Genomic DNA, 17,225 nt, shown 5'->3' with positions numbered 1-17,225 from the left:
ATAAGTCATTGTTCTAAAAGCAGAGGGAAACTTGTGTCTACCAATACAGCAGCAGGGCACCCAAGGCCTTTCCCATAGTTGCGGGGTCGGTTCAGTATGAGCACCCACTGCTGCCCTCTGGTTGCTGGTTTGCCTGACAGAAAGGTAGGGCACTGCGGGGCCCAGTACACTCCAACAACTTGCAGCCAGAACATGATCATAAAGTCTTGAGTTTCACTTCTACTAAGAAAAAGAAAAACTTACGATGGAAGCTGTAGCTGAGGACAAACACTTCATGAAATCTTTTGCAAATGCGAACTAAAAAGAGGAATTCAGAACAGGTGCAAATTAAAAAGCAAAAGCCAACTCTAAAAAGAATGGCAGAATACGAACAAGCTTCCCCAACCTGGTGCCCCCCAGACACTTCAAACTACAACCCCCATTGATCCCAGGCAGCATGGCCAACAACTGGGGGGGAGTGCTCTAGGGTCCCAAATCATGCAAATCACCCACTTTGCTATTATCCCATCCAGAAGGAAGCACAATGCATCCTTCCTTTATAGGATCAGCTAGAAGATCCCAGAAGACAAGCTGGCCCTAAGACAAGAACCACTAAGGGTATGCCCACAAACTTGGAGGCTTACGGCCACCCTATGCAGAGTGAGAGGAATGGGGCAGGTGATCTTTGCTTCCCTGATCTGCCACCCTGCATATTTCAATACATGGGTTGTTTTGCCTATCTAACCAGCGCACTGAGAAGAGGAAAAGGAGGAGGCTAGAGAAGACTCCCTCACCCCACTCTTTGAGGTCACTTTTCTGATCTTGGGCAACAGCTTCTGATCCTTTCCATATCAGCTGAAAGGAAGAGGGGGCTGAAGCTTTGATTCCCAGCTCCAAGGGTCAGAACACTGTCTCTGACCTTAGATCTGAGAATCCAAAATATCTTATGGACTCTCAGCCACTGTCTAGAGAATGATAGTGTCCTAGATCTATATAAACCCAATAAAAGGAGCAAGGCCACCTCCATTATAGCCCAGGTTTCATGATACTCACTTCACCCCACCCCCTATACATGCATCCATGCGCACACACAGTTTGTCTGGCATTTTATTAAGCTGGCTTTTATGTTTATTGTATATTTATACAATCTGAACAGAAACCAGGGTATTTTATTGTATGTTATAGTTTTGTTAGATTTTGGTGCTATTGCTTGGCTTTAAAATGATGGTATGATACCTAGACTTTAGTTTAGAGGTGTCTAAAATTATAAATAATAAAATAAATTCCAGAGTGTTAGACATGTTAGTCTGTGGCAGCAAAAACAACACAGTCTTGTGGTACCAGGTCCTAGCCAGGAGAAAACATCCTTTCCATATCTTTTAGACTTTAGCTGCAGGTAGTTTTTATAGGTACTGCTGCAACCCTGAACCTCACATTAAAAATGCAAGGAACCTGGGTCTGTTAGGGATCATAAAGAAGTGCCTCTAACCTGCAAGTTTCCTACAGACCATGAAAATATGCACCAGCTACCAATCCACTTACCAGACAATTAAAGGCAGCCAGATTTTCTGAACCAGCAAATCGAAAACCCAAAGACAAACAGGCCCCAGCAATGATGTATACGTGAGCCTGCCTGGAAAAAAAATGACATGAAAGGGATGAAACGTTTTATCAGAACATCACAGGAATGGCTCACACTCCCTCTCCAATTAAAGGCCATCATGCAATGGCCTGAGCGCCTTCTGCCTCCATTGCCCAAAAAACCCTAGAGGAGAACAACAGAGAAATGGATTAACCCATCACAGAAATGCCCTCAAACAGCCTAGCATATGAGACTATACAAAAGGTCTATCTTTATACAATAAATCCAGGATTTTCAGACACAGGTTCCTGCCCCCCCCACCCCCGCAGGATCAAGAGAAAAACTATGAGAAAGATTCCAATAAGAAAAGGTAAATGCACAAAGCTGTCTCTTCTGTCCATCACGTCTGTATGTCCATTGCATCCATGATAATACAATACATGCAAAGGCTCTAAAACAGAGCAAGGGAAACTTCTTGCTATCAGTGGCCACATTTCCTTGAAGGTAATCAGTTCCAGGGGAGCACAAGTCAGCACAAGTAGGGCCAGCCTTTCTCTCTCCCTCTCTCCCTCTCTCTTTCAATCATCTTCTCTTCTTTCCCCACCCAGCAGACTGCTGGAGGCAGGGGGACAGACTGTGCAGGTCAGACGTCGAGGATGCTTCCTTGCAAATGGCTTCTGAATTTTGGCAGAGGGCTGTAGATCGCCCACACCCATCCACTGGGAGTTTGGACCTTACATGTCTTGCAAGGCTTGCAACGAAGACCGAAAATCCCCCCTTCATTATACAGTGCATAATCCACCAGGTACTTCTGTTGTGCAAGCCTCATTGAACTGACTAGAAATAGCACAAGACAATAGTAGTCTTAGAGCAGCTCTCCTCAACCATCTGCCCTCCAGCTGTTTCAGACTTCAGCTCTCATCAGCCCCAGCCACCATAGCAAATGGTCAGGAGATTTGCCTGGGAGGAGTAGTTCAAAACATTTGAAGGACAGCAGGTTGCTGAAGCCTCTTTTGGGGATTCACCTAAATGCACTCCTGAGTTTTTATCAAGATAAATGTCTTCTCTGTTAGGCATCTTTTAAATGTGACAGCAGCATCATGCAAAGTCCTTTTCTACAGGTTTAGCTCATAAATTCGCCTGTATTGGTTAAAGGGCTGCAAACCTGAGGGTGGGGCCAAGCACACAGGTCTTTAACATTCAACTGGCAGCCCCTTCTAGCAGCCAGGCAGCAATTCCATGTCAAGGCCCCAGACATCAGCCCTGTTCATGTGACTGCAGCCTCTCAACATTATAGGCATGCCATGGCTCCACCAAGCTAGTCTAGAGGCCAGGGTTCAATAGGAGTGTTTTAGACTGAGATTTTAAGGGGAAATTTTTCTGCTTCGTATATTTTATTTTCAAGATGTTATTGTTATACAGTTGGTTTGAAGACAAGACTGAAGCCTACATCTTCAGAACTAAATGGATGGAAAGAGGACCAGATTAGTCATAAATACTGAACACATCACTTATTCCATGTGCCCTTTTCCTATTCCAAGAACAAAGCAAACAGTAGAAAATACCTGCAAATATTCATTTCTATGGACATCTGCTCTACATCACACTTGCAATATTAGAGGCATTCCACTGTGTCTCCTCTCCACATCATCAATGCCCTGGTTTTGGGAAGGGGCTCTTCTTACATAGCACAGGCCTTCTGGCATTATCCTCACAGTATAAGGAGGAGTCATACTGAGCAGCTCCCACAACACAAAAGTAAGCTGAATAAGGTTCTACAATGCTCATAAGAACTACAGCAAGCAGGCCCCAGTCTCATTCAATTACTTACGCCAGTGTCTCCAAATTCAGGTCTTCCGATGAAGGCATTTCAGTCGCATGAAGGGATACACTGTTCTCTCTAACAATCTGAAAGGAACGCGACAGATGCAACAGACCATTATCAGTTCTCCAAAGCTTTCTGCAGTTCATGAAAGTGAGCTTCCTTTTCTTAAAGTTCTATGATACGTTATACTTCTAACATTCTTAGATTAGTGCACTTCAGTGTTTAAATCAAAACAAGCAATGAGGCTCTAAGTTTGGATGTTTCAACTTTGCTGAAAATGAAAGAACCATGGTAACAAAATATTATTCCATAACCAATATATTCTGCAATAATTTGATGTATTGAGAGCATGCTGATGAGGAGATACTGACTAATGTCTGGATGCCTCCATTTAGATAAGCGGTTTTCAATTTATGCCCAAGGAAACCCGGAGGTGTCTTGGGTGCTTATCAGAAATTCTGCAATGCTCTCAACTTATTAATTAGAGTTCAGGAAACATCTGCAACAGACCATGCTCCTCAAGGCCAGGAATAGCAGAAAAACTTAGCTGAATGATAAATTCATCTGCCATTACCAAACTTCACCTGAAGACATGCATGGGCAACCTCAAGGCCCAACACAGCCATCTTTTAATCCACAAGCCCTAGTCCTCCGAAACCTCTTCAGTGGATGGAGTTCAGCAGCAGACGATCAAGCAGTTAAGATTATACAGTAGGGACTACCTGAAGACAGAAAAATCCCAAAACTACTGATGTGGTGTAACAGAGTGATTCAATTTGTCCTACTCACTTGTGGCACATTACTGTCAATCCACTTCGAACTGGGTAATATATCATCCCACAAGATCAAGCACCGAGCAAGTGTCTGCAAACAAACAAAGAGAGACAAATGGTAATAAACTTAAGAGCACAGCAACAGTTTTAAGAATTCTGAAGAAATCACGATGAAAAAGCCAAAGAAGTTCTAGACACAGAAAGTTAAATTCAGAGCTGAGAAGCACCCTGAACAAAACAAGAGGATCCCCCTTTCAATATATGCAATGTGAATGTTCTGCTTGGCAAACCTGTCACTGTTAATTAGCTGATCTGAGCTATTTACATTCTTATGTGGAATCAGATACTAGCTTTCATAGCCAAATCATGACACATTTTTCTTAAAAAGCTTTACTAGAACAAGCTTACCACATTTCCTTTTTTCTTGCCTTCGGGAATACTATCTAAGAGTGAGCTCACATGACACAGGGACCCACCCTATGAATAAGCTCTACAATGTGGGGTATTAGTGGAACTGCCCTTGGTGCACCTAACAGACAATTAGGCTCACTGCGAGTTGTCCCTGTGCCTCCTTCCCACTTGGTGCTCCCTTGAACCCCCACACAGAACCCGTCCTGTCTCCTGTCCCTCCTGCAACTGAGACCCTTTTTGTAGTTGCTGAGGCGCTCCCTTTTCTTCCTCAACAGACCATTTTTTTCTCAGAATAGCCCCTCCAATGTGCCCCTTTTTGGAGGGGCTGTCTGTGGCTGCCACTTTGGAAATCACAAAAAGAGTTCTTTGGAAAAAAGCAAACAAAAAAGAGGTCATAATCAACATGGAGAAGTCCAAGACAATAATGGTCACTCCAAAATGCTATATAAATATTTGTGGGGCAGCAGTAACTGGTTGTAGCCTGGGTAAGCTTGGGAAAAGCAGCAAAGAATTTTTACTCCTGTCACTGAGTGGTTTACTTGCATCTTCCTTGGACCCACAATGGAATTGGTGTGCCACATTCAGACAACGTGTCCACCCACTGTGAGCCCAGGATCATGCCATGGGATGTCATGGTGCCTTGTTTCCCGAAAACTAGGCACCCTCTGCAAAGCAGTGCAGGTTCACACAATGCAGCTATCCACTGTGGCAAGATACTGTGTATAAGCATGATGGCTAGAATTCCCCAAAAATGTCTTTAGGTCTTACAGTGTGTAAGCAAATGATCAGCATTTCTAGGTGTACTGGGAGGGAAGCTTGTAAAGTGTAGGGTTATACAACAGGATTTGCTGCACTTCTGTCACCGCTAGCATAAACCAGAAACATGCCCTAAACCAGCCTTCCCTCAACTTGGTACCCTCCCAGCGCTGGACTACAACTTCTAGAAGTTTCCCAAAACATGGCTGGGTTAAGGGAAGTCTGCTCTAAACCATTAAAGTTTAACTTCCCCATGGCCTGACTGAAATATTACTTTCATAGCATGGGAGAACAGTGCCATATCATTTCAGTAGTATTTATAAAGAAATGGGTGCAATGTTATAACTGGAATCAACCACAGTACTGCCAGCAAAGGGTAGTAGAATCAATCTGCAGAAGTAACATTTATACTAAGGCTGTAGATTTGGAATCTGATTACCCAAGGTTATCATTCTAATGAGTTTCTGTGCACTCTCTTCAGTTAGGTTTAGTTTATTGGGCTGAAGTTCACAGACAATTTCTCACATGGAAAGCAATATACTGTACTGATCTGAGGGCTATCTGAATGTTGACTGTCAAGGGATGACCATTCATGTGTGTTTTCTGATGCCTACTGAATGTCTACTGACCACCACAGGCCTCACACATACAAACTCTGTATTAGGCAAAGTAAACAGAGATGGAATGAGCTCCATGTGATGAAAAGCTAGCATTATAGGCAAAAAACAAACAGCAAGAACAGAAACATGACTGCGAGTATTCAAACTGAGATACTCCAAGTTATTTCACAGGTTTTATTGTAATGCACATGCTATTACAGTAATAAAAATAACTCTATTTTGAACAGCTTGCATTGAAACAAGAGACCAAAACCAAAGTATTAACATACCCTTAATAAAAGAAATTCTGGTTTCACAAAATCCAACAAATACATTGTGTCTGGGGCTCGAAGCCAATCAGCAATCGACCTGACAAAGAATAAAAAGAGCCACAAATTGAAATGGCTTGCTAAGGGAAACACAAAGACATGCTTCAGCAGAGCATAACTTGAAAGGCTGAATTTGCTTGCTATTTTACTGACTTCCTCTCTAATCTCCAAAGCCCAATGCTCTAAGGCCTCAATGCTCACACATTTCAGTAAGACTTGCTCAGACTGAACTGGAAAGATTCCCTTAAATTTACTAAGCAGTAACTGCTTTTATCAAGTTCCAGAGAGTGCCTGTGTTCTGGGATGGATGGAAGCAGCCCCAAGAATCAGGTGTAATGCTAGCATTTTATGAAAAGAAACAGAGGGGATTTCCTAGTGTGAAAAGAAAGGGGGTGGACACCCAAGTTCAACATGGTTAAGAGATCAGGAACCATTTCATCTGCAGCAGACCGTGCTCTAGAAGAGAATAACTGGTTGAATGAGCCAGCAATGGCAGCTTTATTTCCAATCAAAAGCATAAAGCAAGATTATACAGTGGATTAGAAATTCAGACTGATGACATATTCTTTTGGCAGTTCTGTTAAAGTGGGTTTTGTTTATTTGTTTATTATATTTATATCCTGATTTTTTCTTGCAGGGAACCCAAAGTGGCCTACATAACCTCCCTCCTCTCCATTTTATCCTCACAACAGCTCTGCAAGGCAGGCTAAACAAAGAGCGTGTGGCTGGCCCAAAGTCACCCAGTGAGCTTCATAGCCTAGTAGGAACTAGAACCAGGACCTTCCAATCCCCAGCCCAACATCTAGCCACTGTGCCACATGCGGTCCCATTCCACATGGCTCCTATGATAATCCGGAGCATTTTGGCATCCTTCTCCTAGTATGCAACAGCTACTGGTGCTGTAGGGAAGGCAAGCTCAGCAACAATTTCCAGGTCTGCGATGTTAAATGCTATACACCTCATTCATGAACACAAATCTAAAAACTCTTACCTGTTGTTAGTTTTCAGATAGATCATTGCTAGTGCCAGAGTTGCCCCTGGGCAGGTGACATCCACATTTATGGTATCTCCTTCCTGTCAAGATAAAGAGTGCATTTATCACAGAGTCCAGCAATAGCTGGATACAGAGTTTCTACAGAGCAGCATTGCATTGGATGGCAAATGGACAGGCTTAGGGAATGTTTCAGACATGCCTGGGGGAGCCCTGCCTCTGAAACAACACAGGTTTGAGCCTCACTAGGAACCCAGATGGGATATATCCTGAGTACTCCGTTAAGGAAGAACTTTTCTTGCCAAAGCTCAGTGACTGGGCTGTAGCTATGAAATAAAGCATGTTTACTGCACGAGGAACACCCTCAGCATCTTCAGGTAAAGTTGGCAAAAACTCCTGCCTGGCAAGGTAAAGAGCAAGTTGCCAGGTTTGTTTTGTTTTTAAAGCACTATAACCTTTATTTGGTAGCTTGGAGACTTGTGTTTTTCTCGGTGCATTCCAGCTTGAAAACGCCGATGGCCACCAACCATATACTGGTAAAGCTGCTCGGGCACATTGAGGTCTGACATGCCAATCAAGCTGCTGCCATGCTAAGGAAAGAACCAACAAGAAAAGATTAAATAGATCAGTCATATCCACCATCAGCTGTGATTACAGCCAGACAGACATGCTTGCAGCCCTGGGGCTTCACACAAGCAATGTATTCAGCAAACAGAGGGCTGCTGCTTTTGAGGGGAAATCTTGGAATTTGGAACCACACAAGTGTTGATGAAACAAGAGAAGCCCTTACCCCAAGGCACACCATGCCCAAAGCTAAACCGGCAGCAAGTGAATAGGACTCTCTGTCAGTGCAGTACTCCATCTCAGGTCCTGGGGGGCGTCCTTAATTCAAAACAACCAAGAAAACCAAGGGTAAGTTGACTGAAAACATCAAGCAAGCATTCATTTAGTTCTTTCTCAACTACAAATTCAAGACTGAAGTACAATTTACGATCACAGCGCCCTCCAGATGTGTTGTACAATTCCCATGACATTCAAGCTGGCTGCATGTGATGTCAGTTTAACACATCTGGAGAGAACCAAGTTGTGTAACTATACTGCTTTGTTCAACAGTGTTATCAGAGACACATTAAGGGCCAATTCACAGAACATCAGGAACTATTTCTGCCTATGATAATTTTTTAAAGATCTGTGTTTCAAGTCATACAGCAGTCTGTATCTTTTCCTGCAATTTACAACCACTGCACCATAAAATTCATATGGACATTTGCCTGGTGAACAAATTCAATGTATGTCCCTTCCCTTCCCGCCCCGTCCCTTTTGTGTGTGGGGGTTACACAATATTGCAAATAGACTGGCTTGAAAAAATAAACAATTCTAAAGATTTTTAAAGGAAAACATTGGAAACAGGCATTATTTGGTGCTTTACTTTTAAGACATAAGCAAAGCATTTGCCTTCTTTATTGACTTCTCTCTGAAATAGAAAATAAAATGAAGGAAGTATACAGCATGCCTCAGTTTTGTGCAAACAGCTACTCTAAGCAACTAGTCTAAAAGTCTTGGAGAGAGATCATTACATATTGAATTTAAAATCCAGACCAAATGATCTTGATTTGGTCAGCTCCAAGACTTTTAACGGACATCACTATCCATGGCTTATGGTAAACAGATTGATATAGCCCAGGGCAGGGCAAACCAAGGCTTGAGCGCTGCATGCAGCTCTTTTATTTTATGGCTCACGAACTGCTGCCTGTGGGCACCAACTTGCTGCTCACTGCCCTCAGCCACTGCATCCAGGCACCCGCCTGAGGCTCTCAAACATTTGACATTTACCATACTTGGCTCTTCCACTGAGCCAAGTCTGGCCACCCCTGATAGAGCCTACAGCACATGCTGTGATCTACAAAATGCGTAAACCAGAATATTTAGCTATGACGTCAATCCTATACACAATTATTTGGGAGTAAACCCCATTGAAAATAGTAGAACTTATTTTCAAGTAAGCATATACAAGACCATGCATATGCCATGAAAGCTGATTTAAATTCCTCGAAGTCCATGGAATTAAATTGTTACATCTAAAATAATTCAGTCTAAATGGCTTGTGAACCAAGCTATAAGAACTTCCCAACACAGTGCAATTAGGACAATTTTAAAAGTGGGAGGAAAACAGATGCTGCCTGTAAAAAGGGAGATAATTCTGATTCATTGTCTTTTGGATATTACTGGGATACTATATACTTGGACATCAGCACATATATAGCAGGCTCTACCATTAGAACCACACAGGCGATTCTAACTAGGTTGACAGGCTTATCCCTGGTGCTTTAAAACATTGGTGCATGCAGTAGGCCTGGGAACTTAGGAAGTTGCCTTTTACTAAATCAGGCCCTTGGTCCATCTACCCAAATACTGTCATTGACTAGTTGTGGCTCTCCAGGTTTCCAGGCAGGAATTCGGGATTGAATCTGGCGTACATGAAAATCATGTGCTCCATCACTGAGACACAGCTACTCTGTGGCTACACATTTCAAGAGTTGATCATTCCAGAGTGCAAGACATGGAATAATGGACTTAAGCTAAAAGAAACCAGATTTAGACTAGGCACCAGGAAGAATTTCCTGTCTGTCAGAGCAGGATGACAATGAAACCTATTACCTGGGGAAGTTCTGGGCTCTCCCTCACTGAAGACACTCAAAAAAATGTCTGGACAATCATCTGAATGGGACGGTGTGACTTGGTGCCCTGCAACAGCAGGGGGTGGGACCCAATGGCCTTCTGGCCCCTTCCAACTCTAATATTCTATGGTTCTACACCTCAGCAAGCAACAACAAGAGAGGTGACATGCTGGGGGCAAGAAAAGAAAAAGGAAAGGAGTAGGGGAAGGACTGGTATACATCTTTTCACAAGCTTGAAGAAAGCCTGAGATGAGGTAAAGAGAAGGCAAAAATCACAGAGCATGTGTTAGAAAGAGGGCTGGCCCAGTGAAAAACTGGCCTGTGTGGCTCCCAACACAAGGAAGCTGCTGGACAGTGGTGTGGGCAGGAGGAAAGAAAAAAATCATCAGGATGGTGGAGGCAAGAGGAGAAAGGAAGGTGAGTGGGAAAGGCAGAAAAAAGTGTCAGGAGCAAGGGAGAGGGGAGCCAGAAAAGTGGAGGATGTGGAGATGGAAAAAGCAGCTGTGAGGGATGGCAAAAGAAAAGGAAGCACCTGCGACGGAGGGGACCCTAACCCTACCTTCTTGTGTCAGGCCACTGGTCCATTCTGTAAGGCCTACTCTGACTGGCAGTTATTCCGGCTCTCTGGGGTTTCAGATCAAGGTTGGGGTCCAGTTCATTGTCCAGGGGACTGGACTTGGATCATTCTGCAGGCAAAGTGTGAATTCTACCATCACTATGGTCCTTATACAAGAGGACTCTTGGCTTCTGAAACTTGGCCACTTTAACAAAAAGTATCCATTAAATTAGTCACATTATAAGAAGCATAGAGATGTGGTCTCAACAGAATCCCTCTGTTTGATTTTGTTTTTTACCTATTTCTGACAGCAGAACCTCAGCGGTGTGCCTATGAGCCGTCCCCTGGTACACCAGGCCTATCCCTATTACAGCTGCCACTTGCACATTGTGAGGAACGTCCAGCTCGGTGGACGTTGGCGGAAGCAGGGCAGGTATGTGGATGCTGAGCAGCCGAGTGATAGACATATCCATTGTGCCCAGCTTGGCAGCGGAAACCCCAAGCAGCAGCCCGATGCTTGTCATCTCGTGGCCCTGCCATTAGAAACCAAAAAAGTGAGCAGCAGTATTTCCCCATGCAAGAAAACAGTTTTTTAAACACACATTCTCAAGAAACGTCCTGAATTTTAAAGTTTGAATGGGTCATGTTCTATTTTTTCATTGAAAAAATAATAATTAACATATATTTGGGCTGCAACCCCCAACAGACAAGTTAAAGACACAGTTCCATGCTAGTTTTCAAGGTGCTGCTTTTAACCTATAAAGCCCTACACAGATTTGGGCTGTAATACCTGAAAGAAAGGCTCTTCCAGCCACAATTGAGTCAGATGCTATGACCAAATTCTGACTGATACTTCCAAGGAGGCTTGCTGACAACAAGGAGGATGGCCTTCTCTGTGGTAGCCCTCAAATTATGGAATGATCTCCCCAGTGAGGCTGACGTGGCACCAATTGAATGAACCTATCTTAGCTACTGAAATGTGGTTGTAAAATTTCAATGAAGTGTTATGATATTCTTACCATTATGTATATTTCATATTGAATTTTATTAATTGTTGTATATTGAGTGGTATAGAAATAAAATGAATAATATAATGTGAGTTTAGACAGAAAAATGGCCTACAACTCCCAGCATAGATGGATGGGAGATGCTAGGAGCGTTAGGCATTTTTCTGTCTAAACTTGTATACGATTGTGCCCTGAATCAGTTGAAGCACTTCATTACCCAGCAAGGGCAAAGTTAAATTGCTAGGCCTGAGAGTTAAGGAACAGCTGCTTATTTCTGGTACCTGCAGAAAATATTAAAGATGGCCTTTTAGCTTCTAACAACAAGTGGCAGTTTTATGCATTAAATTATACTTTATCTTGCACATCTTCCTAAGGTGTTGAAATTTTGGCACTATGCACATTCATTGTTGCATTTATTAAACAAAAGATTTATTTATTTATTTATTTATGGATTTATATCCTGCCTTTTTCCTACAAAGGGCTCAAGGCAGCTTACATCATTCTCCTCCATCTTTGCCCCACAACAACAACCCTGTGAGGTAGGTTGGGCTGAGAGTCTGTGACTGGCCCAAAGTCACCCAGTTGGCTCCATGGCTGTGCGGGGACTTGAACCCGGATCGTCTGAGTCCCAGTCCCACGCTCTTAACCACTACACCACACTGGCTCTTAAATATACTGCTCAGGTATTGTTACAATCTCCCGAGCAGATAAAAAATAAATGCAAAAAATCACTTTAAGCTGTACTATGCCCATATATCTGAAACTTCAAACCAGGTTCAGGTCCTAAACTATGTTTAGAAGAAATGATGGCTTGGCATGAAGTCTGACTTGAGTCTCAAACTGCGGTTATAAAGAGCTACTGCAGCACATCATACATTTATCATTGAAAATTCGGAATAGATGCTGTTTTTCAGTGCAACATACATCAAAATCTAAAGCCTCAGTTATCTTCAGTGAACAAAAGCTGTCTGCATGGCAGCCTCTGCATAACAAGTTATCCAGTGCTAACATGAACAGTGTTTGCCTGCTGGAGCTTCTCAATTACTTGACTTCCTGTGCCAACTGAAGGGCCACAGATAGGTAAGAAATTCTCCACAGTTCAGATCTATATAACAAATGGTTCTAGTTGTCACTAATCAAGTTTGTACATCACAGTGGGGTAATAAAACATGATGGTTTATTTTCCATCCCCAGATGTGCTGGTCATGAGCTGCTTAATTAATATAACTATCCTTGTCAGACATGGATTGTTGTGAAGTCCAAACCTGGCACAGGATGGTAACAGAGTGGCTTATTTTTCATCCATGATTGGGTAAACTTAATCACTGTTTTAGCTCAGGCAGTGGTTGAATAGTCAAAGTACCTTCTTCTGCTGACAGAAAAGGTAATGCATACACTGCCTGCCCCAAGGCTCTTTGGACTATGTGCTCACCTTTGTCAAATAGTCATGGATGTTGAGGGTTGCAAGCTTGGTGAGATGACCATTCAAACCCAGGGCCATAAGAAAGCCTGCGTACTCATTGGCTAGTTCTGCATTTTTGGGTTTGTTGTAGACAATCCATGCTGAGTCTATTTGGGAAGCTGGTGCTATCTTCAGTCCAGCAGCCACACCATTATGAAAGTTGGCCCAACAAGCCATGTTAGGGGGCACATCTATATTTCCACTGTTGAGATCCACAGTAGTATTCCTAGGAGGAGCTCGGCCTGCAAAAAAGGGTAAATCAACCAGTTAAATGGAGCCAAACCAGAAATGTAAGTACAGTGCGCTTTGCTTCTGCAGTTTTCTTGTTAGTGGGAGCTCCACAACTCCAGGCTTCCAAGGCTCCACTTCTGAATGTACTCCCCCTCCTAACAAGATGCTACCAACAGGATTTTGAGAAGAGGCTCAGCTGTGTGATGCAAAGAACAGTGTTACTGTAAAACAGTGTCTTACACATCACATTAATGTCTATTTTTTACATTGCTTAAGGGTACCCTATTTTTCTACCAAAACTGGCATTCAAGGCAAAATCAGCTACAAATCATCTAGAGCTGGAGTGGGCAAACTGTGGGTCTTGAGCCAAATGCTGCTCTCAGCCTAATTTCATGTAGTTGTTGGTGTGCTTTCAAAAGCCTTACTCAGTGTAGGCTTGAAGCCTACATGTCCTTCAGAGCATTCCTAAGTTTTTCCTTCCTTCAGGTTCCTCAGTACTCTATCTCATACTTCAGTGGTACTACTCTAGAGTAGGCAGTTACAAGTCTTCATTCAGCAGTGAACATGAGCAAGGACGCTGGCTTGCATTTCAAGGTAAAGCAGTTTATCATACTAAATATTACTGAACACACCTGTCAGGTTCAGCTTGGGAATAGGCAGGGGTTCTGTTGGAACTGGATGGTAAGAGAACAAGGTAAACATTCCTCTTCCCAAGGGCAGCGCCATAGTCCGCTGACACAACTGCAGAAGCCTGTGGAAATCAGTAATGGAAACCATGTTGGCAACAGCAGTTCATGTACACACCCCAAGAACAGAAAAGCTTTTTGTAACAACTGCTTAAAAACATAAATGCTATCCATATGGGCTGGATTTGGATGATCATGAGAAAAAGAAGCCACAGTGACTTCCAGGTGCATACCACATAATTTGCCTAATTATCCTAATGGGTGTAGCTTGCTGTGTTATCTGAACTCAGTGATACATGTGGCAGGGGGTGTGGTTTCAAAACCACGCCAGAACCCTACAACAAGTTGGGCACAATTCAGCAAGTCTGGACAAAATGGCAAGCCATGTCCCATGAAGGTAATAAGGCACACTGCACTGTACTCTCCAAGCATACATATGGGCAGAGAAAAAGAAGCCACCATGGTCTCCTTTCCTCATGAACATTTGAACCTGGCTGTTATGCTGTGTGATTCTTAATACTGGTTGATAGAATGTAGTAAGACTGTAGTAAGATGCAAGCCCACCCCACCAATTCTCCACAATATTCTACCAACACATAGGACAGTTCAAAAGTCCAACATATGAAGCACTTAGGAAACCTAGGAATCTGTGGGCCTTTTGACACTTCACCACCTAATATGATCGTGTGATTTTATACAAAGTCACCATGCAACAAAAGGTGAGCAGCATGGGGACTATTGCAGTGCAGTTTCTTCTCATGCCAGCTGGCTAATGCAACTTGGCAGAGCTGGTGGGATGTCATGGCTTCTCCCCAAGATTAGGGCTGTCCACGTTTTCCAGATAATACACCCTGGTATAAGGAGGAACTGCAGCATGGATTATTCCCTAGAGTTTCTCACACTGCCCAAGCGGCACATTAAACCTGCACAGCAAGCTTAGTGTGAGAAATGGCTCTTGGATTCTAGGATGCAGCACCTAGGTTGGTCCAGCAGGATGTAAGCTTTTTCTTAACTCCTCTTCCCCTGCTAATATTTTAATCGGCTCAAGAAGAAAGAGTCACAAGAGGTACCTCCCTACCTCTCTTTCCTGCTACGGAAGCAGCATCATCTGTGTAAAGAGGCTTCCCCTTTGCACTATTAAGCTGATTGTAATAAGGATCAATGGATCAACTCTGTTTTCTTCCAGTCTAGGATCTTTTCTTTGTGGGCTTCAGCAAAGGCTATAGGTGCAACCTGATCCCTGTTTCTTCTCCCACCCTTTCTTTTAGAGGTGCTGGAACCCAGACAACAAGTGAGCCTCTCCATACAATTAATCCATATTCTTTATGTCTTAGTTGTCTTAAGAGAATTAAGGTACAATCCTTACGGTACAGAGAATCAACTTACAACTCCAAATATACCCCAGCCAACATACATGTTTAGACAGAGAAAAGGCTTAAAACTCCCACTATGCCATGGCTGTAGGCCTTTTCTCCATCTATACAAGCATAACATTGCATCATTATACAATTATTTACTTTGCCAATGGCAGCCCTGAATGAATAGGTCAATGGAAAACTCAATATATCAGCAGACAGGGCTATAATTGTGCTGAATCTGTGATGTCAAATCTTAACCTCTACAACAGAAGTACCTTTGCAAATAAAAACAACAAATGAGTTTTGTGGCACTTTCAAGTCTAAGAAATTCCTTCTGGACTAAGCTTTCATGGACTACAGTCCACTTCAACAGATGCACAGAGTATTTTATGCAGACTTTCTAATGCATGTGTCACACATATGAAGGGGGAAATTGTAAAGAGATGCAAATTAAAGTAAAATACAAAGTAATGAGAATGCCAATTGCATTATTAATGGCAGTCATTCACCATGCAGTTATTGTTGATAACAAATATGCTGCACTAGATAAAAAGCAGCTAACATGAGCAGTGGGCTATAGTCCATGAAAGCTTAGGCCGGAATATATTTGTTTGCCTTAAAAGTGCTACAAGATTCTTTGTTGTTTCTGCTGCAATAGTCTAACAAGGTTACCTTCTGGAAATCTTTTCAAGTGAGGTACATTTTTCTGAGCTTCTTTATTGTCAGGCTGAAAGGGCTGCTGGGGAGGTTCCTACAGGCAAATACCTGAGGATTACTGTCCTGTCACACAGGATATTCTGAACAAGCTGCTTAGGAATGTCAAAAATTTACCGGTTTTCTTTCTCTTCTATATATTCGTGGTCACTGACTTCTGGCATCTGAACTACACTGACGCGGACCGGGTGGGCACTCTGCAAAAGCCTGCGCACCTCCTGCACTCTCAGGTCTTCGCTCCATATTAGCGACATCACCTCTTGGTTCATATCATTCATCCCATCATCCTCCTCCTCTGACTCTGCAGTCGAGGGCATATCGGACGAGAGTACCTGGGTGTCAGACTTTTGGAGAGAGAAAGAAATGGCTTTTTTGGCGAGCTGCTCATTCAAACCTTTGTGTTTGCCCTTCCTTCCACATAAAAGCACCTTCTGTTAAACTGGGAATATTACTCAATCTTAATTTAAATCATAAAAAGTTACTTGCATGCCTAAAATCTATGAAAGGAAGATCTTTCCTGCCTTGGAAGTTTTGATACTTACAGCTTTATATTTTGGCAAATTTCCCTCGCATGCCTGTTTGGAAAGATCTTGCCGGCCTATCAGAAGACAAACAGCTTCTGGCCAGTCAGAGGCAGGTTGCTGTCGGCAGTGATATATTGCATCTCTGATAGGAAGAGCGACTCCAAATGGCAAAGACTCCAAGTCTCTTAGGGTGAAACCTAATGTTTTTGGAGAAAAGAAGGCTAAGAATCCTTTTATCTGCTCACTTGGTATAAATCCATCTAAAGCTCTAATGAAGTCATTCGTGCTTCAAGGCAAAAGAGCAGAGAAGTGAATGTTACAGCAGAATCTCCAGGCAGGCGACAGTCTGTAAGTGAGCTGAAAATGATCTGAGAAAAGCACGCTTCCCAGGGTGTGAACACATATTCTTGCCCCCCACACCCCTGGGTTCCCTTTGGTCATATAGGTTTTGCAGATTTTTGAAACCCTAGAAAAACTGTTTGGCCAGAGATAACACCGTGGGAAGTGATGTTGTGGTTATATATCCAAGCAGTAATCTCACCTTCAAACTGCCTTCACCTTGCTGAAAGAACAACCCTCTGGCTTTACACATTGACAAAAGGCATTTCCAGCCTTCATGATTACAGACCAGGGTGGGGCATGTGAAGCCTTCCAGAGCTAGTTGGACTGCAACTCCCATCAGTCCCAGTCAACATGCACAATGATCAGGGACGACAGGAGTTGAAATCTAACAACCTGTGGAGGACAACAAGCTTTCTACCCTT

General features: G+C 43.0%; 1 protein-coding gene across 3 annotated transcripts in view; it reads right to left on the bottom strand.

Annotated features, from left to right (window-relative positions):
- The window catches only part of ANAPC1 (anaphase promoting complex subunit 1), a 64,082-nt gene that overhangs the window by 15,901 nt on the left and 30,956 nt on the right, over positions 1-17,225 (bottom strand). For all 3 annotated transcript variants that reach the window (XM_044428903.1, XM_044428904.1, XM_044428905.1), the window contains exons 25-37: positions 16,480-16,658; positions 16,055-16,281; positions 13,812-13,930; positions 12,919-13,190; positions 10,778-11,012; positions 8,036-8,127; positions 7,701-7,835; positions 7,246-7,328; positions 6,216-6,294; positions 4,176-4,250; positions 3,393-3,469; positions 1,522-1,612; positions 244-297 (exon numbers count right to left, since the gene is read on the bottom strand). In XM_044428903.1, the coding sequence (XP_044284838.1) occupies positions 244-297; positions 1,522-1,612; positions 3,393-3,469; positions 4,176-4,250; positions 6,216-6,294; positions 7,246-7,328; positions 7,701-7,835; positions 8,036-8,127; positions 10,778-11,012; positions 12,919-13,190; positions 13,812-13,930; positions 16,055-16,281; positions 16,480-16,658 (1,718 nt within the window). The remainder of the gene's footprint in view (positions 1-243; positions 298-1,521; positions 1,613-3,392; positions 3,470-4,175; positions 4,251-6,215; positions 6,295-7,245; positions 7,329-7,700; positions 7,836-8,035; positions 8,128-10,777; positions 11,013-12,918; positions 13,191-13,811; positions 13,931-16,054; positions 16,282-16,479; positions 16,659-17,225) is intronic.

The sequence above is a fragment of the Varanus komodoensis genome, unplaced genomic scaffold, assembly GCF_004798865.1.
Source record: "Varanus komodoensis strain SLA01 unplaced genomic scaffold, ASM479886v1 scaffold2, whole genome shotgun sequence".
NCBI lineage: Eukaryota > Metazoa > Chordata > Lepidosauria > Squamata > Varanidae > Varanus > Varanus komodoensis.
Note: the sequence above shows the minus strand (reverse complement) of the source record. Positions and strands in the feature narration are given on the sequence as shown.